Here is a 14,150-nt window from a genome sequence, read left to right as displayed (position 1 = left end):
AAAGTTGAAGTTGGAAATCGATGGCCGATGGCTCCGTTTTCAAAGGAGGTGCACTAACCTTAGCACGAAGTTTTTCGTAATCGAAGTCCTTTTCCATGGTATTTGCACACAAAGAAACAGGTATGTACTATTAAAATGTATGTATTCAATTGAATCAACAAACATTTAAGAAGTATTACCCCAAAATAGGACATTAGGAGTAAGGGGCATCACTTTAATAACTATTTTATCCTCCGAAGATGGAAGATATTCGGTCCTTGACTTAAATTTATTAGGTGTTTACCGCTATAAGAAAAATCGTGGAGTACGGTTGTGAAAATACAACCTTAGTATACATGTTGAAACTTGACAAATGATAAAATTTGTTCATCTCAAACTTGGTCTACTTGTACTTTATTTATGGCTTCTGAACTTGGAAGACTTGTGTACCTGCTCAAACTCGAGATACTTAGAGTTGACCCTGAGATATTCAAAGCTGAATATACAACTACATATAGTCTATATTTTTGTTACCTATGAACAACTCAGATGTAATATGTTAATTGATTACACTTTAAACGGGTTCTAGATAAATAACCTATTGCCTAGCTTTTATCCACGGGCCCATGAAGCTTGTAATACAAAATACACCAAGCAGTCACTCAATTTTGAACTCATTTCTATATTATTATACTTCAATATCTTTTTGAACCTTTCAGCAGGTGGATATCTTTATAGTTTTCACCAACAACTCAAACAAGTCACCGAAGTTATGCACCTGGCTCCCTTGAAGTGTCACTCTTTCCATCTTAGAAGAACTACAAGTCGAAACCCTTGATCACTAAACTCTCAATTGGGAAAAATGAAAAAGTGATTTCAAATATGAACTCCTGAAACCTAGATTGGGGATGAGGATTTGTCGCATAATATTCCTACATCGCTTAAGAATTAGAACTAAAAACAATTAAATACATTTTTCTCCTTCAATTTTCATCTATGTCTTTTAAAGACAAAACTCTAACAAAATTCAGAGTTCAAAATTTCTAAACAGATAATACCTCGTATATAATAAATAACTTTAAGAATGTTATTTTAATAAATTTGAAATTGGAATACTACTGAAATTATTCAAGATTTAATATATTGGTCATAATTTCAAAGAAAAAATAATTATGTTCAAAATCAGATATTGATACAACTTATGCTCACCCTTGAACAAGTGAAATTACACAAAATTTTGGTATAATCACACTTTGAGGATTTAACGAATTTTTTTATCATAGAATTTAATTTCGTTGTACTTCAACACTTGAAATTGAGATCATTACTTAAATAAAAAAGAATTTTATGGGAATTGATTTAGATTGTGAATGATATTAAATAACAACCTAGTTAAAGGAACCTTAAAATCAATTTAAATAAGAGGAAAAATAGTTTTCATTTAATTTTATTGTCATCCTTATTACAATATTACAATTAATATCAAGGATTTTAGTTCACAATGTTTGCGAACTAAGTTGCATATCTCCTATTTGATCACTTCTATACTTCATAAAATTACTATACTTCATAAATTTTTTTGTCACTTCCTCCCATTCATTCTGAAGTCAATTTTCCCTAATATAAAAAATACATTACTATTCAGAAATGAATGACAGGTAACTAAAAAATTAGGAAATAATGTGTTATAATACAAAAAAGGTTTTTACTTAATTTCACAAAAAGTGTAAAACTTAAAAGAGTAATTTAGTTTTATTATTTTAAGTAGGTTTAAAATTTTTTAAAATAATAAAGTAATGTCTGAAAGGTCCGTATTATTTTTCTCTGGCTTCACCTTTTACAACACGTAAACAACTAGGAAACGTGTTTCTCGTACATTTTTATTTCTTGAACACCATTGCAACCCTGATAGGTTACTTTTTATGATAATATATTAAATTGTGTCATTGCTGAGTCACGATTTACAAAATCGAATGGAAGTGCGGGCAATTTTTAATGTTTATCATTAATGTTGGAAAGGCAAAGCTAATTACTATGAAGAGAAGGAGTGGACAATTTTATAAAAAAGGATAATTGTTCTTACAATTTGATCGTAGCTTACAATTAACAATAAAACTTACACTAGTTATTATGGTGGTTAGCCGACAGATAAGCAAAAATGATGGAAACCAGGATGACCAAGATGACAATCTGCAGGGATGGATGGTTTCCGTTAGTATATTCTTAGAAATGCAGAATCCAGTTTAAAGAAACAAAAGCCAAAACGTACCATGGTTGAGCCGAATCCACTTTCATCCTTCACAATGTATGATTTTCTGCTTAAAACAACCATAGATTTGTTAGGATATGAATGGTAAAAAAAGACAATTTTGTAGTAAATAAGTTATGTGCATACCTTTTACTCAAGAGACCAGATTCTCTGCAAGTTTTCTGTATAGCTACCAGCCTACTCAATGTTTTTGTTGCATTGGGATCATTTTTGTCAACCTACAACGGAAAATATAGGAGCTTTTTATTTGGAAAAGCAAGATTTAAGTACTACCGCAAGTAGGAAAAAGAACAGTAACAAGATCTGCATTTTTAATTTCGGCCACTAAAAGATGTCTTTTCCATTAGGCCAATGGAATGGTGTGGATCAAGGGTTATTTGCTATTTTCTTGGGAAAACACACCCAACCGGGAAAATTTTCGAGGTCTATGTGCATCAAGTCATTGATGAACCGAAGTGTGGTCCTTTACAGATTGTTCAGGGTAGAAACTAGGAACATTATCCAATGTTAAATGCAACATGAGTAGCGTTCACATTCTTTTGTTGCAAACTTAATACGGTGTTAAGGACAACAACAGATTCGTACCTTAGACTCCAACACACAAGCAAAATCAAAGAAAGCGCCATAGACATCAGCCATAGTCTTTGTTCGGTCAATCACCTTGGCAGTTAAACCTATAAATTGGAAACAAAAATTAATAAATAACATCTAGTTTGATATTACACACCCACAAACAGCAACAGCATACAACAAACACAACCAATAGCTACATGTTGATCCTTTTTTATTCTCCGAAGAAAAAAACAATACTTTGAAAATGAAATGGGAAGAAAGAAAACCATTCAAATGCCTCAGCTAATGTATGTGCATCTAGGCTATGGTATTATAAGTTCACTTCAAAAGTATAGGGATATCCAACATAGAGTTGTAGCTCCTGGCCTCTAAACTCAAAATATATGATATTAGCCACTTTTTCCAAGTTCAAACTGTCTTCCCAGTTCTTAATCAACATCCATAAGAGGAGGATGCAAGCATTTATTTAGATGTGATATTTGAACATCCCACATACAAACACAGAATCTAACAGGATATGGACATCACGCAGACCCATTGTAGAAAAGTTGTCTTTCAGACAAATGCATATGCGGGTTCCATAACAAACAGATTCCAAAATAATTTTATGGAGATTGACTCAGCATGAAATAACATGAAATCCATATTGCAACAATTCACTATTCCAACAACTTCAAAAACACATGCCCTGTCATGTATACCAATTCTGGCTTTACGTTTAGCATGCCACAAAATTATATCACAAGGACTTCAGTATCAAAATAGTTGTTCTGACCTCGCCTCATTTTAACTACACCTCTGAAGACCTCAATGTTGTTGTAACATAATGCAAGTGTTCCAATTGCCATTATCTGTCACAGTGCAGCATGTTAAATAAACATCAAAATCACTGGGGAAAGATTATAAAAATAAATATCGCTTGATACACTAATCATTAAACATGAAATTAATATGAACAATAACTAACACCCCTCCCACCCTAAAATTATAATAGTACTGAAAACAAATAGGTTCAACGGAGCATCAGATTGTACATCCACCACAAAAGTACTGTGACTTTGGAAGCTAACACCTAAGACCCCCATGCAGCTTCTTCCTCTATAACATATTCTGCTCGAAAGAAAAATTTTCTTATTCTATAGTATTAACTAAACCAGAAAGGCTATATGGCTAAACCCTCAGACAAACATGATCTACTAAAATCATGCAACCACAGGAAGTCAATCTGTACTCTGACAATTATTCTACATGGAGTTAGGATTAAAAATATTCTGTGTCACAACTTACTACTATGTTTCGGTAAAACACTATTAAAAATTGTATAATAGATTAACACATCTTTTGGGAAGTATTAAACTAAAAACTTAGAAGAAACTGACAGAATATATTAGTTTTACTTTTTGATCTTTTGTTGAACAGAATAGGGAGGAAGCTGAAATGACTCGACTCTTCTGAAACATAACATGATATGCAAGCAAAATAAAACATACAGATAAATGATGGTTGCAACAAGAGTGACATGAACTAAATAACAGTTAAATCAGAAATAACTAAGTAAAAGAACAGCACCTGGGGTATAGCACAAAAGCGAAATATAGCAAGGTCCTTCAAAGCAGCCATGTATATTAAGCAATCTTCAGCATGCATCAGAGCATTAGTGACCATGTCATTTAAGCATTGTACTGCCTTAACAGAGTTCTCCTCGTATTTCAAATCCTGGATCATAAAAATTAAATTCGAGTGACAAATAAGAAAACCATACACAGCACACCTGAACATGGAATGGAAGTTAAAGCATTTCATGTGTGTACGAAAAACGTGCGACTGGAAATTTGATTTCACCATCACACCACGTGAGATTAATGAAATGCGGGAGAAAGAGCTGAAAGAATGATTGCTGTAAGACTTTGCCTGCCTTCAATTTTAGTTTTTTATGGAATTGATCTTAGGCTGTAGAATATAATTGACATGTGTGCTTAAATTAATCTGAACCACATGCTTGTCATGGAACATGTTTTTCATTGGAGAATGCGAGAATTTATTTTCTAGCTTCTAAAAAAGTTAGGCTAGATGTAAATTCCTGTAGTGTAGGGCCAAACCTCAAGTTTGTTAACATATTTACTCCAAATCTCTCGTGGCCAGAACATGCGTGACTTGGGGATTTCATTGATGTCTTCCAGATAATCTCGAATGATGTTTGTTTTCTGCAATCTCAACAGGTAGCATAAAATGTAAGTAAATAATTGCAACCATAATGTAGTTTTCATATCTTAAAGCCATGATACCTGAAGAAACAAGCCCATTGAATTGGAAAGGGAATCAGAAGCCAGATCTTCTGAACCAGAGGCATGGAAGAGCTTTGATAAACCCAGCCCAACAAGTCCAGCCACGTAGTGACAATATTCATCATAGTCCTCAATTGTTTCAACCTGCAGATGGAAGAAAAAGGTCTCTTGCCATAAATGAGGATGATCTTTCTATGTTGAAAACATGGCAGAAATACCTTTGCAGCATAGTGCTCAGTAGATAAGAATTTATAAGTGATGCACTAAAAATAATAGTATAACCTCAAATTTTAAAAATTGTCGTGTTTAAATAAAACCAAAAGATATCGGTTTTCAAATAATTATATTGACCATCTCTCTAAATTGCCATCTACCAAACAACATAATTTAAAACACCAAAATGTTAAAAACCAGAAACTAGAAGGAGGAGACATCATCTAAAGGAATAACAAACTTCATAAATGTCTTGTCAGTCCCAGAGGTTTACAATATTCATTATAAGATAAAAAAAATAGTATTGCAGAACAGAAGCATTGTGTGACAAACCTCCTTGCAAATAAATTTGGCCATTCCAGCACCCATTCTTTTTGTAATGTCCTCAATTGCTTCCTGATAGCTGCAAAAGCCATTGACTAGCATTTAACTAGTTTTTCATATTTTATACAGCCATAATCTAATTACACATATAACTGAGAAAAACTAATAAAAAGAAAGTGAATCAATAGCCCAAAGACACATCTCCATCGGTTGTGAAATATATTCAATTTTAACAATATGAATGCACGAAGACAAATTATAGAATGAGATCCCCAATTTAAGTCTTGAATATATTTATTTTTGGGTCTATAAACCTACAAAGACCAAGTGAATGTAACTAGCAATGGACAGGAACCCCGAAATTTTTGTAACAGCTGGTGAAAAACAATACAAAATACAAAGCACCATGGTTATTCAACACTATGTAATCAACATTCAACATAATAAGTAATTCCATATCCAAATTTTGATATTCCAGAAAGGGATACAAATTGAATCAACAAATGTTATTCACAAACTAACTTCTACGTGATATTCTGTTGGTAGCATGCATTAATGATAAACAGTACACAGCCTTTCCACAAGGTTATAACAATGATAGCATAAAATCGGAACCAAAGTCCTAAGGTCTGCTGCTGATTGGATCAAGGAAAAATCATATGCTGTGAGATTTAAAATTCAATTCAGGTATATGAGCTCGGATAAAGACTGACTTCTTTCCAAGTTCCAGAAAAGCAGTTGAAACATGATGAATCTGGTCCATTAGAACTTTGTACTCCTTTGTGCCACCTAGTTACATTAAAAAAAAAATTAGAGAGCAAATCAGCCAGCATCAATAAATTTGGAGGCTCGTATACAATAAAACCATTCTCCTCGTGGTCAATAAAGGCTGCCTTTAGGAACAATACAAGTAATTCCTGTATGTGTCTAATTCAGCTTATGAAAAACAAGTTAGATGTGGTTAAATTGAATATTTATGACTAAAATACCACAGATTGAGAAAAAGGTGTTCTAATCGTATAGAGTCTTATCTTAGCATAAAAATATAAAATAAAGAGCACAAAGAACGACACACTCACATGAAAAGTGCCAATCGCGATCATAAATATGACGGTGAAAGGCTATCAGAATTGGCACCTTGACATCTGTAGCTATGCTAGTATCATCCTCTGTCCAAAAATAACAGAGACTTACAACAATATAGATACTTTCAATTTCTTAATAATGGAAAAATTACTCTATAAAATAACTTTAAGATAAACAAATATCATTCAAAGGAAATAGATGCCGTAACCAGCAGATTGATAGGGACTCAGAAACTCTATGCCAAATATGTACATCTTCCATCACAATTAACTATTTTACAAGAAGCAGAAACTTAAAAAAAAATTAAAAAAATAAAATAAAACTAAACTCGAGCTACTTCTTTTCTGTTGAAACTTTCCATTTTCAAGAGCTTTTAAAAAGAGCAGAATCTTAAAATCACTTTCATTTCCCAAAACCGTTGGACGATAAGACCAATCCCTGCACAGCATTCAAAACTTAAAAAAAAAAACTAAGCACCGGAACAACCACATCTCTACAAACCGAAACCGATAGTACTAACACTCGTTCGTCATCGCAAGCTACAAAAAAACAAAGCAACAAAAAGCGCGCGCATCAAATCGAAGATACGAATACAAACCAACGGTGTCGAGCGCTCGAAGGACCAGATAGAATATGCAAACCTGACAGAAAAAAAAAACGAAGTCAGTTGAGAAATAGCGGAATCTAAACAGAAGAAGAGACGGAGTAATCGAGAAGACACTAACCGCGTTGCGAAGGTCGGTACCGAGTTGCTGAATGACGAGCGCGAAGCTTCTAGAAACCTTGTGGAGCATAGTGTAACAGAAGGCCCAGTGCGGCTCCGGCGGGATCTGCTTCTCGGCGTTTCTGGCGGCCATTTTGAGCTTCATCAACGGGTAAAAGTCATCTGGATGCTTCAGAATCGATCTCAAACTCCCCATTCTCAAAGCTTCTTCTTCTTCTTCTGCGTTCGAATTTGGATAACCACAATTCAGCTTTCTTTGGAGCTATTTGTAACTGCGCAATGGATCTTCGCTGCTCCGATGGTGACTACGACGCCTTTTCGGTAAAGCAATTTTGGAAAGAGGGAATATATAACAATTTTTATTTTTATTTATTTTTTATTTGCGGTTGAAAATGAGAAGGTATATCGCTAGTCACACTCGTATCAGCTAGCAGTTGCCATTTTTTTTTTATTTAGTAGACAAATTCGATTAAATGCACGTTTTGTCCGTTTGTCTGGACCGGGTCTGAATTTTTAATGGGAATCCTTCCTTAGCCTAGCCACCAAGCACTAATATTTCATTTTGGAGCCTTTTTCAATTAAAATTATTATTTTACCACTTTTAAATAATAATAATAAAGGTGGTTAACTGATAAATAATGGGTGGCGTGGGTGATATTAATACATGTCAATAATTGAAAAGTGTAAACAAAAATCCAGAGAAAAATAAACGTTGTAATTGTAAAGATAAAATAAATGGTACAGAATTATATCCTTTTTAGATTACTTCTAATCTAATATTTGTAGTGTTTTAAGTTTGGAGGAAATTACACTTGTGTCGTATTGTACGTAATGTAAGAATGATATTATCTGAATATATTTTATTTTATTTTATGTGAACCTCGTCCTTTCGAAACATTTGTATGTTATTTTTCTTTATATAATGATTTTATAATATATATATATATATATATATATATATATATATATATATAGTATAACTTTTACATAATTATAAAGAATTATTTTTATAGTCTACAATCTTAAATTTAAGTTGTTTTGAAGTTGCTTTAGCATGTTTTAATAAGATTATATATCCAACTCAAGTCTTAATATTCTAGTTATAATTCTTGCGTTAAATATATTTTTAATTTATGTCTAAGATGTCTTTCAATAAATAAAAGAAAGTTAAATAATTTAAATATGATAAAAGAGACGAGTATCACTTTCTCAGGAAATGGAATAAAATGAATTATTGATATTTATTGAAAATATAAAAATATATGTTTAAGCTCCGTAAAAATATGTGTAAAATCATGATATATTGTTAGTTTTAATTGTTGATAACACAATATCGGAATTTAAGCTCCGTAAAACATATTGAAAATGACTGATTAAATAAATAAAAATATTGTCAAATTATTCAGAATTAAATGTATTTTTAGTATTACGAAAATTGTAATTAGTTTTATTTTAACCTGAATCTCTCAACTTTAAAAATGTTTAATCCTTTTAGAATAATTGCATCCTAAATATCTAAAGCAGGAATATAAAACAACAATAAATGCAAAAGTTGTTGTCGTGAGTTAAGAAACCTACACAAACCAAACTAATTGTCTTCACTTATATTAGAGTCTCACATTTAAGACTTGTATCTGAAACAACTTTATTGAAACATATTGATATAATATAAAGATAGTCTTAAATTTAAGATTTTAAATCTTGAAAGTAAAAATTACTTATAACTTAAATGTAGTAACTAAATTAATTTTCAAGACTCGGAATATAAAATACTAAATAATATAATAAAATAGAAGTCAGTTAAACTAAAATAAAAGAATAAATGGATGTTATAAAATCTTTGCTCGAACTAATCACATAATAAATGCGATCAATAAGATAAGATAAAATCATAAAATCACCCAACTACTTATTATAAAGACATTTTGGGTGTTGCATACTTACTAACTTCCTAAGTTCTCCATCTTACATAATTACGTGATTATTAAACAAAGAAATACAGAGAGATTTTTATTTTAAACTAAGAAACATTTTTATAAAAAATTAAATACGTTGACAATTGAAGAGATTTCATTCACATTGTCACAATTCTTTAAAGACAATGAAATGTTTTAAATTGACTAATATATAAAACCTATAGAAAAATAACTACTTAAAATGTATTGATAAAATATTTTGTTTAAAAGTGATGCTTTAAAATACAAGGTTAAAATATTTTAATTTATTAAAATAGTAAAAATATTCAAAATAACAAAAGTAAATGTTTATTTATGTATGTTTGTTTTTATAATAGATTAAATAGTTTTTTAGTAGAGAAATTGAAATCAATATTTTGATTCTTAAATTTTAAAAATAAATGAATATAATCATTTTAATTTAGTTGTTATTTTTTCTTACATGTTAAACATGTTTTTTACAGACAAACTTATTTAACACCTTTATTAATATTTTGAAATATTATTAAACTAAAATAATTTAAAATATAATTTTATTAATACCTGATGTAAAATAAATTGAATAAAAAAGTTATTAATAATTTGTTAACTTTAAAAATTGAAAAATGATAAATAATGATACAAATATAAATTAAATTAATATTGAAAGTATAAATATAGGTGTATGTATTATAGTCAATTCAATGAAATATTAAAAATATAAATCGAATGAGAATGTTCAACATTTAAAAAAAAAATTGAAATGTATGTTGCTATAGCTAATTAATTTTAATAAAAAAAATTGCAAAAAAATGTAAAAGATAAACTTGTATAACACATCATCTCTACTATACTTGCTATGGCTTAATATAAGATGGGATTATCATTTTTATTATCTGATCACTAAATTATAATTATACTATCTAAATCATTTGATTTGTATATTGTTAGACGTGAACAATGAATATTAAATGAATTTTACTTTTCATGCATTTAGAAGTATTTATTAAATTAACCTTAATATACATTCTTAAACAAGTTTAAATTAATGAATAAGTTATTTGATGAAACTTAACTTAAACATTTAAATGAAAATTCGAATTCAAATTTTTAAAAAAGAAATCTCATTAAAAGCATTCAATCATGTTCTTCCATAAATGATATTTATTATGAAAATAAATGAAATTTATTTATAAAAATACCATTATCCATTTTGAATGTAATAATTTTCTTAACCCAATTTATGTGAATATTATATCTTGTCAGTTATTTTCTGTCATCATTATTTCTTATTATTGTTGAAAAAAAAATCAAATATTAACAAGTATCAATATAAAACTATTAAATAAATAACACGCACCAGTCAAGAAAAAGAGAAGGAAAAAAAAAAGAGAAAAAACGTTTTTTTGTCACTGTTTATGACGTGGAGTGCAGTTATTAACTAACCTTTGTCACTATTTACACGCATTTTTTCCCACCAATTTGTTTATGCAGGCCACGCGAGACGCGAGAGACACGCTCACAGCGTGACTCACAAATATAATTATCAATCTATGTCTTCTCCTACACGCACCGAATATATGGAGCAGTACTTACGGATTTAATTATAAACGTTGCAAAATTTATTAAATATTTTTATTTTATATATAATAAATATATTATTTTGATGACTTAATATTTTGAGGTTTTTGGTTAAAAATATGTTAAGTTGGATTCATATAATTTATTTCTGATAACTATTTTAATATTAAATAAGGTTTAGAAAATTATTTTTTGTATATATTTAAGTCTATTAAATATTTGATTTTAAATGAAATGCTTTATAAATTCAGTTATATTGAGAAAATTACGTCGTACTATATGGTTTTTGTAAAATAATTTCTTTTATGTGAATTTTATCACTTGTTTTGTCCAGTGAATGACTTAGATGGTAATTTAAAAAATTAAAATATGAATTAGTTAATTTTATAACTTTTAATCCAATATTAACTTCATTTTAGTATTCGTTTTAAATATGTATTAAGAGAAGGTAAGTATTTTGTAATGGGAAAGAGTAATGTATTTGTCCCAAGGTAATATTATTTAAAAGGTTAAATATGTGTTTGGCTTCTTAATTTTTAATAAATTTTGGATTAATTTAGTTATTCATTTTTTTTAAAATATGTGTATTTAATTATTTTAATCAAATTTTATTAAGTTTATTTGACATTTTAGACACGTTTTATAATAGTATTTGACTTAACTTTAAAGTAAAAACGTGTCAAACAGTATAAACAACTCAAATACAATCCTGAAATACGTACGAAACATAAAATAAACCTAACAAAATTTGATTAAAATGATTAAATTCATGTATTTCAAAAGATGAAGGAATAAATTATTTTAAAGTTTTGAAATAAACTAATTCTAAAATTCATTGAAAAAAATTAAGGAATGAAAAATATATTTAACCATTATTTTAATAAAATTTTATTTAAATTATAAAGCGAAGAAACCGTGAGCTGGGATACTTTGATATAAGGTATTTTTCTTACTGCATCCCACAATTTCTTCGCGCATCTCTTCAAAATTTTAAAATGACTATTTTATTTTATTTTTTCTAAATGACTTTCTGATTATCTATTAAAACATAAATTTTTTGAAATTTTTGAAAAATAATTTCATTACTAGATTTGTGGAACATAACTAATAGAATACAATTATAAAATTGGGATTTCTAAAACGTTTGAAATAGAAATAGCAACGGGGCTGAGGTGCATTGAGGAAGAATATATATATATATATATATATATATGTTTTCTATTAATATGGAGATGCAGATAGTAATTATAGAGGTGCAGAATAACCTTGATTCCCAATGAGTAGATACATGTTTTTTAGCTAGTGCTGGGTTTCTTTGGACATGGACTTAAGAAAGGAATAATGGGAGTGAAAATAGTAAATTAGGGGAGTGGCGTGGGAAGTTATACGTTTTAGCATTTGAAGTCAGAAATAAACTACTAAATAGAAATATTTATTTATTCTTTCTTTCCTCACCCCTCGTTTTGTTTTCTCAAAATCTCATTCATTCTTAAGTTTCGAGGGATTTCATCTCAGAAAAATAAAAAAAGATTGCGACAATTTTGGACTTGAAAAAGTCTCAATAAAGTTCATTTTTTATGCAGAGATTTATATTTGTCATATTATTTTACGAGACTTCTTCTTGCAATTCCAAAGTTTCTTTTACACGTCCAAACAATTTTAAATTCCAAAAATAGTCTTTGATTATTTAACAAGAGTAATACAAATCTCATTATTTTCGAATGTCGATTTTTAATAAATTATATTTTCGAATGTTGAACTTCGATCAAGGTAGACTTTTCAATGTCGAAAAACATTTAACCACTAAAGTTAAATTATTATTTTTTAAATATCTTGTGAATGAGATAATTTTAAATTTATGGTTCCATCATAGATAAGTTCCTTGATCCCGTAAGACTTCTTTTATTCTAATTCAAGTAAAATATGAAAAAGAAAACGAACTTAGCATCTTCATTCCTTGAACGCCTTAACCCTACCATAAAGAACAGTGTTGATTTCCCACTTGAAAATTTGTTTAAGATAAAAGTTTAAGTTAAGAACAATAATCAAAACACTTAAAACCTCTTAAAATTATAATATCCTTAAACTGAGATGTTGTGCATATAGAAGGGAGAGTTTTCCTTTTATAAGAATAGATGTGAATGCAATAAGAATTTTTTTTAGAGTGCAGTAACACTTCCAAATGTTGTGTTATTAGAATCGTCAATTTTGGAATCAAAACTTTTGTCACTTGGTCCTTGCGTGATGTGTCGTTTCCTATTTTTTTAGGGATTGATAGATTAGTTTTTGTGATTTTGTCTGTGATAATAATGTCTTCTACCTCAAAGCTCGTTGATACCGGACGATTCCTCAAGTAACATGCCATTATCAATTCACTGTCATGTAAACATACTTGTTAAATCTCACTGTCATGTAAACACATTGTTAACTATCAGAATTCAATTATTGATTTCATCGTCCTTCCGACACATGGACCTTAAAAATTGATAACTTGATGTAACTATTTGTAGCTAGCATCCATGTCCATAATTATATGATTTTTTTTTTCTTTTAGTATCACATCCCAATTATTGTGTGTAGATATAATGAGGTTAAATTGAATTAATCATTTACATGGTTAATCCATCAGAAGGAGTTCACAAATAATTAACTTAACTCGGCTCAATTTTTGTGATAGTGAATTAATTGACTTCTTTGAATTTATTTTATATATTTATTATATTACACTTGAAATGTATTGACAAAATATATAAAGTTTGTAATAAATATATATTTACTTTACCAAATACTGTTGTAGATTAAGTAATTTGACAAATAGATTAAACATTTAATTTATTTAAACATTTTTTACCTGCAGATGATTTAAATAAATTATAATATTTTAAAAAAATTACATTGTCAACCTACGTAATTGTAATAAAAAATATAAAAATCAATAAAAAATAAAAAATTATTTAAATTCGTTTAACCAGCAAGATATTAAATGAAATGGATCCAAATTGAACATGTGCTGGGTTAACCGACATTTTTCATCAAATTTTAAGGCATTTTGTCACAATTCTTCTTGTTTTATTATTTTCATAACATAATTTCTGAATTGAAAAAACATCTACAATTACTTTTCATAAATACTTTAACACAATTTCATGACAAATAATTTCACACACCATATATACAAAACT

The 14,150-nt window shown here is 29.0% G+C and overlaps 1 protein-coding gene across 1 annotated transcript; it reads right to left on the bottom strand.

Moving 5' to 3' along the window:
- Positions 1-2,008: 2,008 nt before the first annotated feature.
- LOC114169582 (squalene synthase 1) lies at positions 2,009-7,790 on the bottom strand. The gene is made up of 13 exons (XM_028054807.2): positions 7,455-7,790; positions 7,328-7,370; positions 6,723-6,812; positions 6,357-6,432; positions 5,653-5,722; positions 5,107-5,250; positions 4,921-5,025; positions 4,391-4,537; positions 3,597-3,672; positions 2,834-2,922; positions 2,375-2,466; positions 2,249-2,294; positions 2,009-2,169 (listed from the first exon to the last, which is right to left on the bottom strand). Exons 1-13 carry the CDS (start codon positions 7,647-7,649, stop codon positions 2,101-2,103), a joined length of 1,242 nt encoding a protein of 413 aa, XP_027910608.1. The 5' UTR covers positions 7,650-7,790; the 3' UTR covers positions 2,009-2,100.
- Between the last annotated feature and the right edge of the window lie 6,360 nt (positions 7,791-14,150).

Source organism: Vigna unguiculata, chromosome 11, assembly GCF_037176805.1.
Source record: "Vigna unguiculata cultivar grain cowpea cultivar isolate G323 ecotype 2 chromosome 11, ASM3717680v1, whole genome shotgun sequence".
NCBI lineage: Eukaryota > Viridiplantae > Streptophyta > Magnoliopsida > Fabales > Fabaceae > Vigna > Vigna unguiculata.
This window is presented reverse-complemented; position numbering and strand designations above follow the sequence as displayed.